The following is a 13331-nucleotide window of genomic DNA, read 5'->3' as shown; positions in this document are numbered from 1 at the left end:
CAACTCTACAACACTACTTTTATTTACTCAAACAGAATAAAACAGGTTTTTATTCGCATGTGTTAACGGCGATTCTCAGTTTCTGTGTGAATACAGTCGGTTACTCGGTGATACCGGATCTGACAGTGAGCAGGAGCTTCTCTAAAGTACTCAGTTTGCGCTGCTCGGGTCTAGTTTGTGAGGCGTAGGGGTCGCGCTGTGTCTCGGGCTGGGTGTGTAGCGGAGCCGGTCGGGGGCGGGGCGGACACTCTCGCAGCGGCGGCCGGGTCTGCGGCTCCTCAGAGCGGATACTCTCCCAGTGGCTCCCCGCCCCGACCCTCCGCACTCCCCGCGCCCGCCCGGTCTCACAGCAGCGGCGGAGGAATGGCGCAGATTTTACCCATCCGCTTCCAGGAGCATCTGCAGGTAAGAGCCGCGACCCCGCGGGGTTCAGAGACCCGCGGAGCGGAGTTTCCCCCGCAGGAGGCCGCGGAGACCCCCGGAGACCCGGGAGCGGGACTAGTAAACACGGGGAGCGGAGGACCGGGCGGGTCGCTAAACAGAACCCCGAAGTTTCTCCGGTCCCGATAACCGGTTTCACCGGAGGAAAAACCGCCCCAAAAATAACTCAAATTTCTACAGAGAATAAAAACTCATATAAGCATTTAATTCTGCATGTCCTATATTTGAATTTATTTTATTTGACCTTTTCTTTTTAAAATAATCCTGACCCAAATAACGTATACATTTTATTACAGAAAATGTAAAAAATCCTGTTAAATTAAATCAAGTGCATCAAAAATGAAATAAGAATCATTGTACTCTTTATAAAAGATCATTTGAATAGTTTAATAGTAAAAATCTGCACAGTCACCTTTACTAAAGGAGACGAGATAAGGATAACTTTGTGATCATCACAGTTATTCTCTGTTTACAGACAACATTCATCCATATTTTGGTTGAGTTTTCACTCAGTCCTGTTACTGTAACACATTAACCCATCAGTAGAATGTGCTCAGTGTCCTTTTTTTTTTGCTAATTCTGCGCTAAAAACTTACTTTCAGTCCTGTTACTTTTTTATGGGTAAATTTAATGTATTAATTTATTATTAAATAATGTAATAATATTCACTTTTTATTATTTCACAGTTAAAATGACTGAAGCTGTTAAGATTCAGATCAGTTTTGCTCACAGCTAAAAACTCCCATATTATATTATATAGATGATCAGTGATGGTAAATCTGATATGAGACCAGTTTGGTTGTTAAGGTGGGTCTTACTGAAGTGTAATAACTTTTCATACAGTAAACAGAATATGACATAATTTTATCATATTGTCTTTATCCTGTACAACAGAGTGTTTTGTCTTGGTCTTTGTTTACTGGGACGGTCCTGATGAGAGCCAGTTTCATCATAATGTTTTTAGGATCTTTATGACTGCACTTGAGGATACTTTCAAAGTTGCATTTCTTATTTTTAGATTGACTGACCTCCATTTATTCTTAAAGTATTTTTTTTTTCTTTATTTAGTTGAGTAGTTTTTGCTTCTCATAATCTGGATTAGAACATTACTCAGATATTCACTATTCACTGTATACCTGTAACTCTACCTCTTCACTACTTTACTTTAACTTTAACTGATGGAGGGTCTCTGTGGTGTTGAGGAGCGTCTCTGTGGTGTTGAGGAGGGTCTCTGTGGTGTTGAGGAGGGTCTCTGTGGTGTTGAGGAGCGTCTCTGTGGTGTTGAGGAGCGTCTCTGTGGTGTTGAGGAGCGTCTCTGTGGTGTTGAGGAGCGTCTCTGTGGTGTTGAGGAGCGTCTCTGTGGTGTTGAGGAGGGTCTCTGTGGTGTTGAGGAGCGTCTCTGTGGTGTTGAGGAGCGTCTCTGTGGTGTTGAGGAGCGTCTCTGTGGTGTTGAGGAGCGTCTCTGTGGTGTTGAGGAGCGTCTCTGTGGTGTTGAGGAGCGTCTCTGTGGTGTTGAGGAGCGTCTCTGTGGTGTTGAGGAGCGTCTCTGTGGTGTTGAGGAGCGTCTCTGTGGTGTTGAGAAGTGTCTCTGGAGCAGATGTAGATGTTTAGGCTGATAAACAGAGGAGGACGGGTGGAGGATGGGTGGAGAGTGCCAGAATGTGTCGGGTGTATTTGGAGTCATGACTCATGTTTCCAGTAAGATTTTGGCCGAACACCACGGAGCTGAGACAGACATTCAGCCTTACATATTACCCTGCGTTACTGCAGGACCTACTCCTCCAATTTGGTATTTGGTATTAGGTATTTGGTATTAGGTATTTGGTATTGGGTATTTGGGTATTAGGTATTGGGTATTTGGTATTGGGTATTTGGTATTAGGTATTTGGTATTGGGTATTTGGGTATTGGGTCGTTCTCAGTGCGGCTGAAGATTGAAGTACTCTGATATTTGATGGTATGCTGCGGAACATCTGGAACTCATTTCAGGAGGAGATAATTAAAGCCAGATGTCGTCAGTCTTAATAAACAGATTAACAGATTAATAAAGTTCAGTATTTTCATGTGGAATTATTATTATTTTATGATTTTGTAAATGGTTCTAATCTGGTGTGTTGTTTATATTTGAGAGGATTAAAGGTGTAGAGATGTAGTTTTCTCCTCTCAGACGCTCAGCTCCTGCGTTTAGGTGAAGGAATGTAAGGAATCTGCAGACGGCAGGACTCTGGACTTTGTGCTTCTCAGGCTTTTTTTTATTGAAAGTGTTTTTTCTGCTCCAACATCGTCATTCATCACTGAGCTAAACATCTAGAGGCTGTTTCTCAGACAGGGATTAGAAACTAGGCTGTACTATCCTGTCAGTAAATTATGTATTTATTCATTATTTATTTGCCTAAAAATGTAATTTATAGAAGCACTTATTCTGATTTTTCAGGAGATTCTTGCCTACTCAAAAATGTCTTACAGGTTAAAGTATTTGCTCATATTTAAATAAAAATCTTTTTCACCATAAAAAACTATTTACGTGCTTAAATGTATTTTCTTCTTGCTTCTTAAATAGATCAAACAATAACAAATTACAATTTTAAAATACCCAATATTGCCAAAAGGGTTTGCTTGCCTGCTTCACATGCTCCTGAACAACGACCACAGACCATAATAATCCCCCCTCTACCAAACACTCGGCACAACACAGTCAGACGAGTATCGCTTTCCTGACCCGAACCCAGACTCATCCATAATCAGGATTCATCTCTCCAGAAACACGCCTTAACTCGCTACTCGGCCATGAAAACCTGTTCTGTAAAGCGCTCTAGAGAGCACAGTACATTTACCTCAGTATTGCATTTCTGATCATAAGTGTATCTCAGCAGTGCTACTGAAATCACATGTGAGTGAAACTCACACAGGTAAAAAGGCAGCCAGCGATTTTATAAACAAACAAATGCTTAAGCTAAGTTAGCTCAGCTAACGTTACTATACTGGCCCTGTACAGCCAGTAAATAAAGAAGTGTACACTGATACAGAGTGTGATAAGTGATGCTGAACTCTATATTTTACTGAATTCATGAGCAAAAAAATTAACTTAAACCTGCTGTTTGTTGAACAATTAATTGTTTGGTATTATTTAGTCTTCTATTTGGGTTGCTAGATATTCTGTTTATGCGTTATGCCCGATTACAGTTGTGTGTAGCATAAAGAGCTTGTTCTTTTCATGGTTATGTCTTCATTCTGGTTGAAATGCTCTGGGTTATTTTTGTGATGATGTGGCGACTTTTCTATTTATTGACAGAAGATCCAGAGCAGAGCTTTATAAACCCAATAAAAGCTGATCTAACAGGATGAGAAGCAGGAAAAGGAAACGATAGTTGATTAGTGTTGATTATACAAACCAAATTAACTCAGTTACCCTTCCAAATACAACACACACACACACACACACACACACACACACACACACACTCACACACACACACATACACACACACACACACACACACTCATACACACATACACACACACACACACAATACACACCAGACAGTATTGTGTCATGTATACTGACTGTATTGGCAGAATTACTGGGACACCAATATTTGTGGGATATTTATAAAACATACTTTATAATAATTTACAGTTTTCCAAACAAAAAATAATAAACATCAAGCTAATTTCAGTGGTACTGTTTGCTGCTTGATCTAAATAAAAATCTGCACTTTTATCCATGATATAAACTCTCCTCTAAAAGTACTGGAACTGTGAAGCCAATCCCTTTATTTCAGCTGTAAACTGAAAACATTGTTTTTCAGTGATAATCAATATATCACAGTATATTTCTCTACAAAACTTCACAGAGGATAAAATACCAGCAATTATAGATGTAGTGTTTTATGGGGAGTAATGAAGCTTTAGTAATTCTGATTGGGGGGAATGTATGTATGATGATATACTGCAGTATATACTAATACATATATGGTCTCAACCTTTCTTGTTTTTCATGGCATTTCAAAAACAGTTATTTCAAAACATAATACATCACGACCACATTCTGACATTTTACAATGCATTTATAATGTGTTTATAATGCATTAAACAACATAATTACAACAAAAAACTGAAAAGGAAAATAAGCATTATATTATATGATAATCTGTGGGCTGTATGTCAGTCATGTGAGTCTCTGTATCAGTAAACCTTCAGAAAGATTAGCATCTGTTCCAGCAGCAGCTTTTACTGCAGATTTAGGTCAGGAGAACTTTGTTGGAACGTCTGAAGGATTTTCAGGAGTTTTTCAGAAGTGTTCCAGGAGGCTGAGCTCAGTCTACACTCTCCTCCTGAACTTCTGCTACAGAAAAATCATCCAGATTATACAGAGATTTATATAAAAATGATCCACAGTTATTCAGTCAGTGGATAAGTGAAAGTGTGGAGGGGTAGAGGAGCTTATCCATCATTTATAAATCAGCTTCAGTGTAAAATATAAATACTCTGGAGGTTTAATGTAGAATATAATCATGTTTTATAACAAGAAAAACTGAGAGAGTTTAAACAGGAGGAGGAGTGATGGACAGCAGGTGGGAGGAGTCAGGATTGGTTGAGTCAGGTTTTAATGTGTTTGGTCAGTAGCCCCCCCCCCCCCCCTGCACCCCCCCCCCTCTCTGTAAGTCAGCGGTTTATTGCAGGAACATTACTGCATTACTGCTCTCCTGAGGAAATGAGCTGAGATTCATTATAGAGTTAAAACCTCGTCAGCATCAGCTCTTCTCCTGCACCACCATCACTCTTCTTCCTCCTCCTCCTCCTCCTCCTCTTCCTCCTTATCACTCCTCTTCCTCCTCCTCCTCCTTATCACTCCTCTTCCTCCTCCTCCTCCTCTTCCTCCTCCTCCTCCTTATCACTCCTCTTCCTCCTCCTCCTCTTCCTCCTCCTCCTTATCACTGCTCTTCCTCCTCCTCCTCCTCTTCTTCCTCCTCCTCCTCCTTATCACTCCTCTTCCTCCTCCTCCTCCTTATCACTCCTCTTCCTCCTCCTCCTCTTTCTCCTCCTCCTCTTCCTCCTCTTCCTCCTCCTCATCCTCCTCTTCCACCTCCTCCTCCTCCTCTTCCTCCTCCTCCTCTTCCTCCTCCTCTTCCTCCTCCTCCTCTTCCTCCTCCTCCTCCTCCTCTTCCACCTCCTCTTCCTCCTCCTCCTCTTCCTCCTCCTCTTCCTCCTCCTCCTGTTCCTCCTCCTCCTGCAGAACATCACACACTTTTTACAGCCCGGAAATGAAACAGAATCATTTAAATTCACTTTCCTTACGCTGGACAGTCATTCAATATCATTATATATTCATAATAATGATGATATCATTTTTATTTTTCCATATTCAATATCATATAAATCTCAAAGCATGTAGAGCCAGCAGATACATCAGTAGTAAAGGAAATAATAAAATAAAATACAAGAAAAATGATTCAGGACTTTTTTATAAAAGCCTCTTAAAGATGATATTTATTCAGAATAAATTGATCAGAATGGGACCTGTATATTTAACAAAAACACTATCAGTGTTTATCTGAATAATTTATACTAAATAATGAGGAATTTTGTTTGTTGCTGCGTCTGCTGGGATGTTAAAAATTCAGGACCCTGTCTTACCCTGTGTAAGACACATAGCTTATTGCTATCTTACACACCGCCAACAGTGTATATTCACTCCTTCCTCCTGTCTGGTTTAAACAGCAGCAGATCTTCTGAATATATCTACACTGATGGGCGTGGTGTTCTGGAAATGAGGTGTGTTCAGGTACATTTCTGGAGTTTTATCTATCTTGGTAAAAAAACCAAGATAGTATCCAGAGTTTTATGGAGTTTTATCTTCTGTGCTGAATAAATAATTAAAATGAAATAGATCTGATTCCTCACTGGAATATTATTTAAATATATAAATGATGTGTTTTGGGGTGTAGCTGCAGACTCTGGGGGTGAACCCGGCGAATATCGGCTTCAGCTGTTTGACGATGGAGTCGGATCGCTTCATTTGCATACGGGAGAAGGTGGGCGATCAGAACCAGGTGGTGATCATCGACCTCAGCGACCCCTCCAACCCCATCCGCCGACCAATCACAGCTGACAGTGCCATCATGAACCCGGCCAGTAAGGTCATCGCTCTGAAAGGTGTGGCCCTGCAGGACCTTTCTGTCCTGATGCCGTTTTAATGTGTTGTAATATGTGTGTAATTAATACAGTAAGTAACGGTTCAGGATCTAAATGTTTTAATCCGGGGGGTCGTGAGGAGACGCTGAACCTGAAACCCTTAGAGCTTCTGTGAAGAACGCTGCACTGCTGATCATCTTCATGATTTTCCTTTATAAATCATTAAATATTTGGATCAGAAATGTCAGATAAATATATCATATATAAATGAAGTTTACAGGATTTACAGAAAGTGTGCAATAATTCTTTAAACTAAAATAGGCAGGTGCATAAATTTGGGCCCCAACAGAAAAAAAACTTCATCAATATTTAGTAAATCCTCCTACTGCAGAATAACAGAGCATGTTTTAATGTTATATATAAAGGTTTATGTTTGTGAGATGAGTGTGTTATATATGTTTTATATATTGTGAGCTGAGGTTTAGTTTTATAGTGAATCAGGATGAAGTGTGTGTGTGTGTGTGTGTGTGTGTGTGTGTAGCGGCGCGGACGCTGCAGATCTTTAATATGGAGATGAAGAGTAAGGTGAAAGCTCACACCGCTGCAGACGAGGTGATGTACTGGAAGTGGATCTCTGTGAACACCATCGCCCTGGTCACCGACACCGCCGTCTACCATTGGGGGATGGAGGGAGACTCTCAGCCAATCAAGATGTTCGACCGGCATGCCAGCCTCGCGGGTTGCCAGATTATCAACTACAGGACAGATGAAGCTCAGAAATGGCTTCTGCTTATAGGAATATCAGCACAGGTACGAGTTCCACCGTGTGTGTGTGTATAGTGTGTGTGTGTATAGTGTGTGTGTGTATAGTGTGTGTGTGTGTGTGTATAGTGTGTGTGTGTGTGTATAGTGTGTGTGTGTAGTGTGTGTGTGTGTATAGTGTGTGTGTGTATAGTGTGTGTGTGTGTGTGTATAGTGTGTGTGTGTGTGTGTATAGTGTGTGTGTGTGTGTATAGTGTGTGTGTGTAGTGTGTGTGTGTGTATAGTGTGTGTGTGTGTATAGTGTGTGTGTGTATAGTGTGTGTGTGTATAGTGTGTGTGTGTATAGTGTGTGTGTGTAGTGTGTGTGTGTATAGTGTGTGTGTGTAGTGTGTGTGTGTATAGTGTGTGTGTGTGTGTATAGTGTGTGTGTGTAGTGTGTGTGTGTGTATAGTGTGTGTGTGTGTGTATAGTGTGTGTGTGTGTGTATAGTGTGTGTGTGTAGTGTGTGTGTGTGTATAGTGTGTGTGTGTGTGTATAGTGTGTGTGTGTGTATAGTGTGTGTGTGTGTGTATAGTGTGTGTGTGTGTGTGTATAGTGTGTGTGTGTGTATAGTGTGTGTGTGTGTGTATAGTGTGTGTGTGTGTGTATAGTGTGTGTGTGTGTATAGTGTGTGTGTGTGTATAGTGTGTGTGTGTGTATAGTGTGTGTGTGTGTATAGTGTGTGTGTGTATAGTGTGTGTGTATAGTGTGTGTGTGTAGTGTGTGTGTGTGTATAGTGTGTGTGTGTGTATAGTGTGTGTGTGTGAGTGTGTGTGTGTGTATAGTGTGTGTGTGTATAGTGTGTGTGTGTATAGTGTGTATAGTGTGTATAGTGTGTATAGTGTGTATAGTGTGTGTGTGTGTGTATAGTGTGTGTGTGTGTGTATAGTGTGTGTGTGTGTATAGTGTGTGTGTGTATAGTGTGTGTGTATAGTGTGTGTGTGTAGTGTGTGTGTGTGTATAGTGTGTGTGTGTGTATAGTGTGTGTGTGTGAGTGTGTGTGTGTGTATAGTGTGTGTGTGTATAGTGTGTGTGTGTGTGTATAGTGTGTGTGTGTAGTGTGTGTGTGTGTATAGTGTGTGTGTATAGTGTGTGTGTGTGTGTATAGTGTGTGTGTGTAGTGTGTGTGTGTGTATAGTGTGTGTGTGTGTATAGTGTGTGTGTGTGTATAGTGTGTGTGTGTGTATAGTGTGTGTGTGTATAGTGTGTGTGTGTGTGTATAGTGTGTGTGTGTAGTGTGTGTGTGTGTATAGTGTGTGTGTGTGTATAGTGTGTGTGTGTATAGTGTGTGTGTGTGTGTAACTCTCTCTCTCTCTGTGTCTCTGGTTTCTGTAGCAGAACCGTGTGGTCGGGGCGATGCAGTTGTATTCTGTAGAGAGGAAAGTGTCTCAGCCTATAGAGGGTCACGCGGCCGCGTTTACTCAATACAAACTGGAGGGAAACCAGAATTCATCCACACTTTTCTGCTTCGCCGTCAGAAACCAGGCTGGAGGGAAGGTGAGTCATTTTTAATCAGCCACAGAGGAGTGAAGTAATGAAACACAAATACTTTTATGTACAATTTTACATTTTCTCACAATTATCTGAACTTTCTCCTCCTTATGTTTTAATAAAAACAGCCTCGTTAGTCCTGTTTCATTTCAGCTGGTTTTCATTCAGGCTTCTTATCGTTTAATAAAACCCCTATCCAGATAAATCTCTCCATCCAGATAGAGTGAATCTGATTGTGATTGGATGTAGAGAAGTATAAAAGGGGGTAGTGCTCTATAGGACTCTGTGGGCGTGGCCTAAGCTTTTGTTCTTAATGGCTTTATTTTTTCTTCTTACATTACTTTTATACTTTAAGTAGTTTTGAATCCAGTACTTTTATAAACACTTTTACTTAAAGAGATGATTCTTCAACTTCTACAGAAGTATTTTAATAAACTCTAGTATCTATACTCTATTCTACCTGCAGAGTGATGAGTGTGTGAAAGTGTTGGTGAGTAATAACAGTGAACTGTGTTGTTTTGTGTTTCTGTTTTAGCTTCATATAATAGAGGTGGGTCAGCCGGTCGCGGGGAATCAGCCGTTTGCTAAGAAAGCTGTAGACGTGTTTTTCCCCCCCGAGGCTCAGACTGATTTCCCCGTGGCCATGCAGGTAAATCACACCTGCAGGACTGAGCTCAGGATCCTCCTCTCAGACTGTTTATACGAGTGAATTATATATAATTTATTATAATCCTCTCTTTCCTCCACAGATCGGTACGAAGCACGGCGTGATCTACCTCATCACTAAATACGGCTACATCCACCTGTATGATCTGGAGTCAGGTGTGTGTATTTATATGAATCGAATCAGTGCAGAAACTATCTTCGTCACAGCGGCACACGAGAGCACGTCCGGGATTATAGGAGTGAACAAGAAGGGACAGGTTAGTGAGTGATGAACACACAAGCATTTTCACACTTATATATATATATATATACAGTGAGGAAGTAATGATTTAATCACCTGCTGAAAACATTGTTGTTTTATTCTATAAACTACAGACAACATTTCTCCCAAATTCCAAATAAAAATATTCTCATTTAGAGCATTTATTTACAGAAAATGAGAAATGACTGAAATAACAAACCACATCTTGGCATCATGTTCTCCTCCACCAGTCTTACACACTGCTTTTGGATAACTTTATGCTGCTTTACTCCTGGTGTAAAAATTCAAGCAGTTCAGTTTGGTGGTTTGATGGTTTGTGATCATCCATCTTCCTCTTGATTATATTCCAGAGTGTGTTGAGTTTCAGTGCAGCGTATAGAGCGCTGTAACACACACTAATGCTCAGCTGCTGTTTATGTTGTGTGTTGGGTATGTGTTGGGTGTGTGTTGAGTGTGTGTTGAGTGTGTGTTGGGTGTGTGTTGGGTGTGTGTTGGGTGTGTGTTGAGTGTGTGTTGGGTGTGTGTTGGGTGTGTGTTGAGTGTGTGTTGGGTGTGTGTTGGGTGTGTGTTGAGATGTACAGATGAGGACAGTGTGATTACAGTGCAGCCGGAACCAGAGAGAGGAATAGTAAGGAAATAAAGGGAGGTTACAGTGGTTATTTAATCCTAGTGATGATTAGTGATGCTAATTAGCGCTGCTGTGATGTGATTGCAGTGTGTACAGTACAGTGTGTGTATTACAGTGTGTGTGTGTTTGTGTGTGTGTGTGCAGGTTCTCTCAGTGTGTGTTGAGGAGGAGAACATAGTGAACTACAGCACTAGTGTTCTGCAGAATCCGGAGCTGGGTCTGAGGCTGGCGGTGCGCAGTGATCTGCCGGGAGCGGAGGAGCTCTTCACACACAAGTTTAACACACTCTTCTCTCAGAGCAGATTCACCGAGGCGGCTAAAGTCGCTGCTTCAGCTCCGAAGGTGAAGAACGATCACACCTACAGTATTTATATTTTAAAATTAATCTACAATTTAGAAAATTCATTCAATAAAGAAACAAGAAAAACCGTGAATGAGGTGTGTCCAAACTTTTGACTGAAGCAGTATACTCTCATACAGAAATACTGAGATCCTGTATTTATTATCCTGAGAAGCGTCTCTCTCTCTGTCTCTCTCTCTGTCTCTCTCTGTCTCTCTCTCTGTCTCTCTCTGTCTCTCTCTCTGTCTGTCTGTCTCTCAGGGAGTTCTGAGGACGGCGGAGACGATTAGGAGGTTTCAGTGTGCGGTGGTGTCGGGGGGACAGGCGTCTCCGCTGCTGCAGTATTTCGGGGTGCTGCTGGATCAGGGTCAGCTGAATAAGCTGGAGTCGGTTGAGCTGTGCCGGCCGGTGCTGCAGCAGGGCCGCACGCAGCTGCTGGAGAAATGGCTGAAGGCTGAGAAGGTTCTGCATCACCGCCTCCTGATATCAGACCTGAGTTTCAGTGCAGTTAAAAATCTCACTGCAGATTTAATAGAATTATTATTCTTATATTGAATTTTTATTGATATTGCTGTATATGATATTTCATGTTTGTTTGAGATGTAGAATCGACATGTGACATCAAATATAACTTACTAAAGTTACTGCTTCATTACTCCACATGGTGGCGCTATAATCATATGAACAGGGTGAAGTTTTGTGTGAAACTGAAACTCTGTAGAATTGATGTTTATATGATATTATTTGATTAATTCTGTTGTGTCAGACCTTTAAGTGATTGTTTATGGATGTTTAATGGTCTGTATTGATATATAAAGGCTGTGTTTTGGTGTTTTCTCGTTGTGTTCTGGTGCAGTTGGAGTGTTCGGAGGATTTGGGGGATCTGCTAAAAGCAGCAGATCCGAATCTCGCGCTCAGCGTTTACCTCCGAGCAAACGTCCCGCCCAAAGTCATCCAGTGCTTCGCAGAGACGGGACAGTACCAGAAAATCGTCCTGTACGCTAAAAAAGTAAATTTGTCTCCTTCTGGACACTATTTTATTCTGTACCTGAGTTATTATTACTAATATAGATTATTATTGTTATTATTATAGAGATGTGCTACAAAATCCTGTATAATCCCTGATATCTGTATCATATCTCCTCTGTGTGTGTGTGTGTGTGTGTTCAGGTGGATTATAGTCCAGACTGGATGGTGTTGTTGAGGAGTGTGTTGCGCTCTGGAGCTGATCAGGGGCTGCAGTTCGCTCAGATGCTGATTCAGGATGAGGAGCCTCTCGCCGACATTAATCAGGTCAATTAAAAACTTTACAACTTGATCTGTGTAATGGGAAGAACCTGTAGCTATAATATATATTTACATATAATTTATAATTTCTTATATATTTATAATTTATTTTCTTTTAAACTTGTTCTACACAGAGTCTTAAATCTTTCTATAAAGAACTTTGAGTTTTATAAAAGCTGCTATTCAAATTAACTTGCCGTGTGTGAGTGTGTGTCTGATGGTGTGTGTGTGTGTGTGTTTGTGTGGTGTGTGTGTGTGGTGTGTGTGTATATATTTTAGGTGGTAGACGTTTTTATGGAGGGTAATTTAGTGCAGCAGTGTACCTCCTTCCTATTGGACGCTCTGAAGAACAACCGGCCGGAGGAGGGGCCTCTGCAGACACGCCTCCTGGAGATGAATCTCCTTCACGCCCCTCAGGTCAGCAGACAGTTCCATTAATTATCAATTAATAAAAACACTAAATAAAATGATTAAAACTCATTATTTAATAGATCTAAGGGAGTTTTTACACCTGAAAGTCTGAAAGATTCTGATCTCTGACTTTTCTTTACACACCAGCTCATTGGACATGTTCAGGTTGCTGCGCTGTTAGAATAGCAATCCGCCAAAGTCAGAGCTCACCTGACTCTTAAAGGGAATGATGAGAGAGACATTTCACATCAGGCCTGAAATGAACCACACCCATGATTAATTAAGAGAATTAGTGCATGACTACGATAGCCGTGAATCAGGCTGCATGGTGAACAGCATGGTGAACAGCATGGTGAACAGCATGGTGAACATAAATACTGCCTCAGGTCTCAGTTAGTGTAATTTTATATAACAAAATGTCTGAAAGGGTTAATAATCTGGATTTTGTAGAGAACAATGATTGAGCTGTCCCATTACTTTTGTCCATGTATAATGTGTGTGTGTGTGTATAATGTGTGTGTGTGTATAATGTGTGTGTGTGTATAATGTGTGTGTGTGTGTATAATGTGTGTGTGTGTATAATGTGTGTGTGTGTGTATAATGTGTGTGTGTGTATAATGTGTGTGTGTGTATAATGTGTGTGTGTGTGTTTCAGGTAGCAGATGCTATTCTGGGTAATCAGATGTTCAGTCAGTATGATGGGGGTCGTGTAGCGGAGCTGTGTGAGAGGGCGGGGTTACTGCAGCGAGCGCTGGAGCATTTCACCCACCTCCACGACATCAAACGCACCATCGTTCACACTCACCTGCTCAACCCCGAGGTGAGCTCTCACTCTCACCTGTCTGACTCTGTAACATGACTCTGCAAGAT

The 13331-nt window shown here is 41.3% G+C and overlaps 1 protein-coding gene across 3 annotated transcripts in view; it reads left to right on the top strand.

The window, feature by feature from the left end:
* Positions 1-3: 3 nt before the first annotated feature.
* The window catches only part of cltcl1 (clathrin, heavy chain-like 1), a 34171-nt gene continuing 20843 nt past the window's right edge, over positions 4-13331 (top strand). For all 3 annotated transcript variants that reach the window (XM_049486239.1, XM_049486238.1, XM_049486237.1), the window contains exons 1-12: positions 4-405; positions 6389-6596; positions 7117-7385; positions 8712-8873; positions 9403-9516; positions 9617-9790; positions 10568-10765; positions 11025-11225; positions 11620-11772; positions 11934-12056; positions 12330-12467; positions 13117-13281. In XM_049486239.1, coding sequence (XP_049342196.1) covers positions 364-405; positions 6389-6596; positions 7117-7385; positions 8712-8873; positions 9403-9516; positions 9617-9790; positions 10568-10765; positions 11025-11225; positions 11620-11772; positions 11934-12056; positions 12330-12467; positions 13117-13281 — 1947 coding nt within the window. In that variant the 5' untranslated portion in view covers positions 4-363. The remainder of the gene's footprint in view (positions 406-6388; positions 6597-7116; positions 7386-8711; positions 8874-9402; positions 9517-9616; positions 9791-10567; positions 10766-11024; positions 11226-11619; positions 11773-11933; positions 12057-12329; positions 12468-13116; positions 13282-13331) is intronic.

The sequence above is a fragment of the Astyanax mexicanus genome, chromosome 12 (assembly GCF_023375975.1).
Source record: "Astyanax mexicanus isolate ESR-SI-001 chromosome 12, AstMex3_surface, whole genome shotgun sequence".
NCBI classification, from domain to species: Eukaryota; Metazoa; Chordata; class Actinopteri; order Characiformes; family Acestrorhamphidae; genus Astyanax; species Astyanax mexicanus.
The sequence above is the reverse complement of the archived record's forward strand: the minus strand, read 5'-3'. Positions and strand labels throughout refer to the sequence as shown.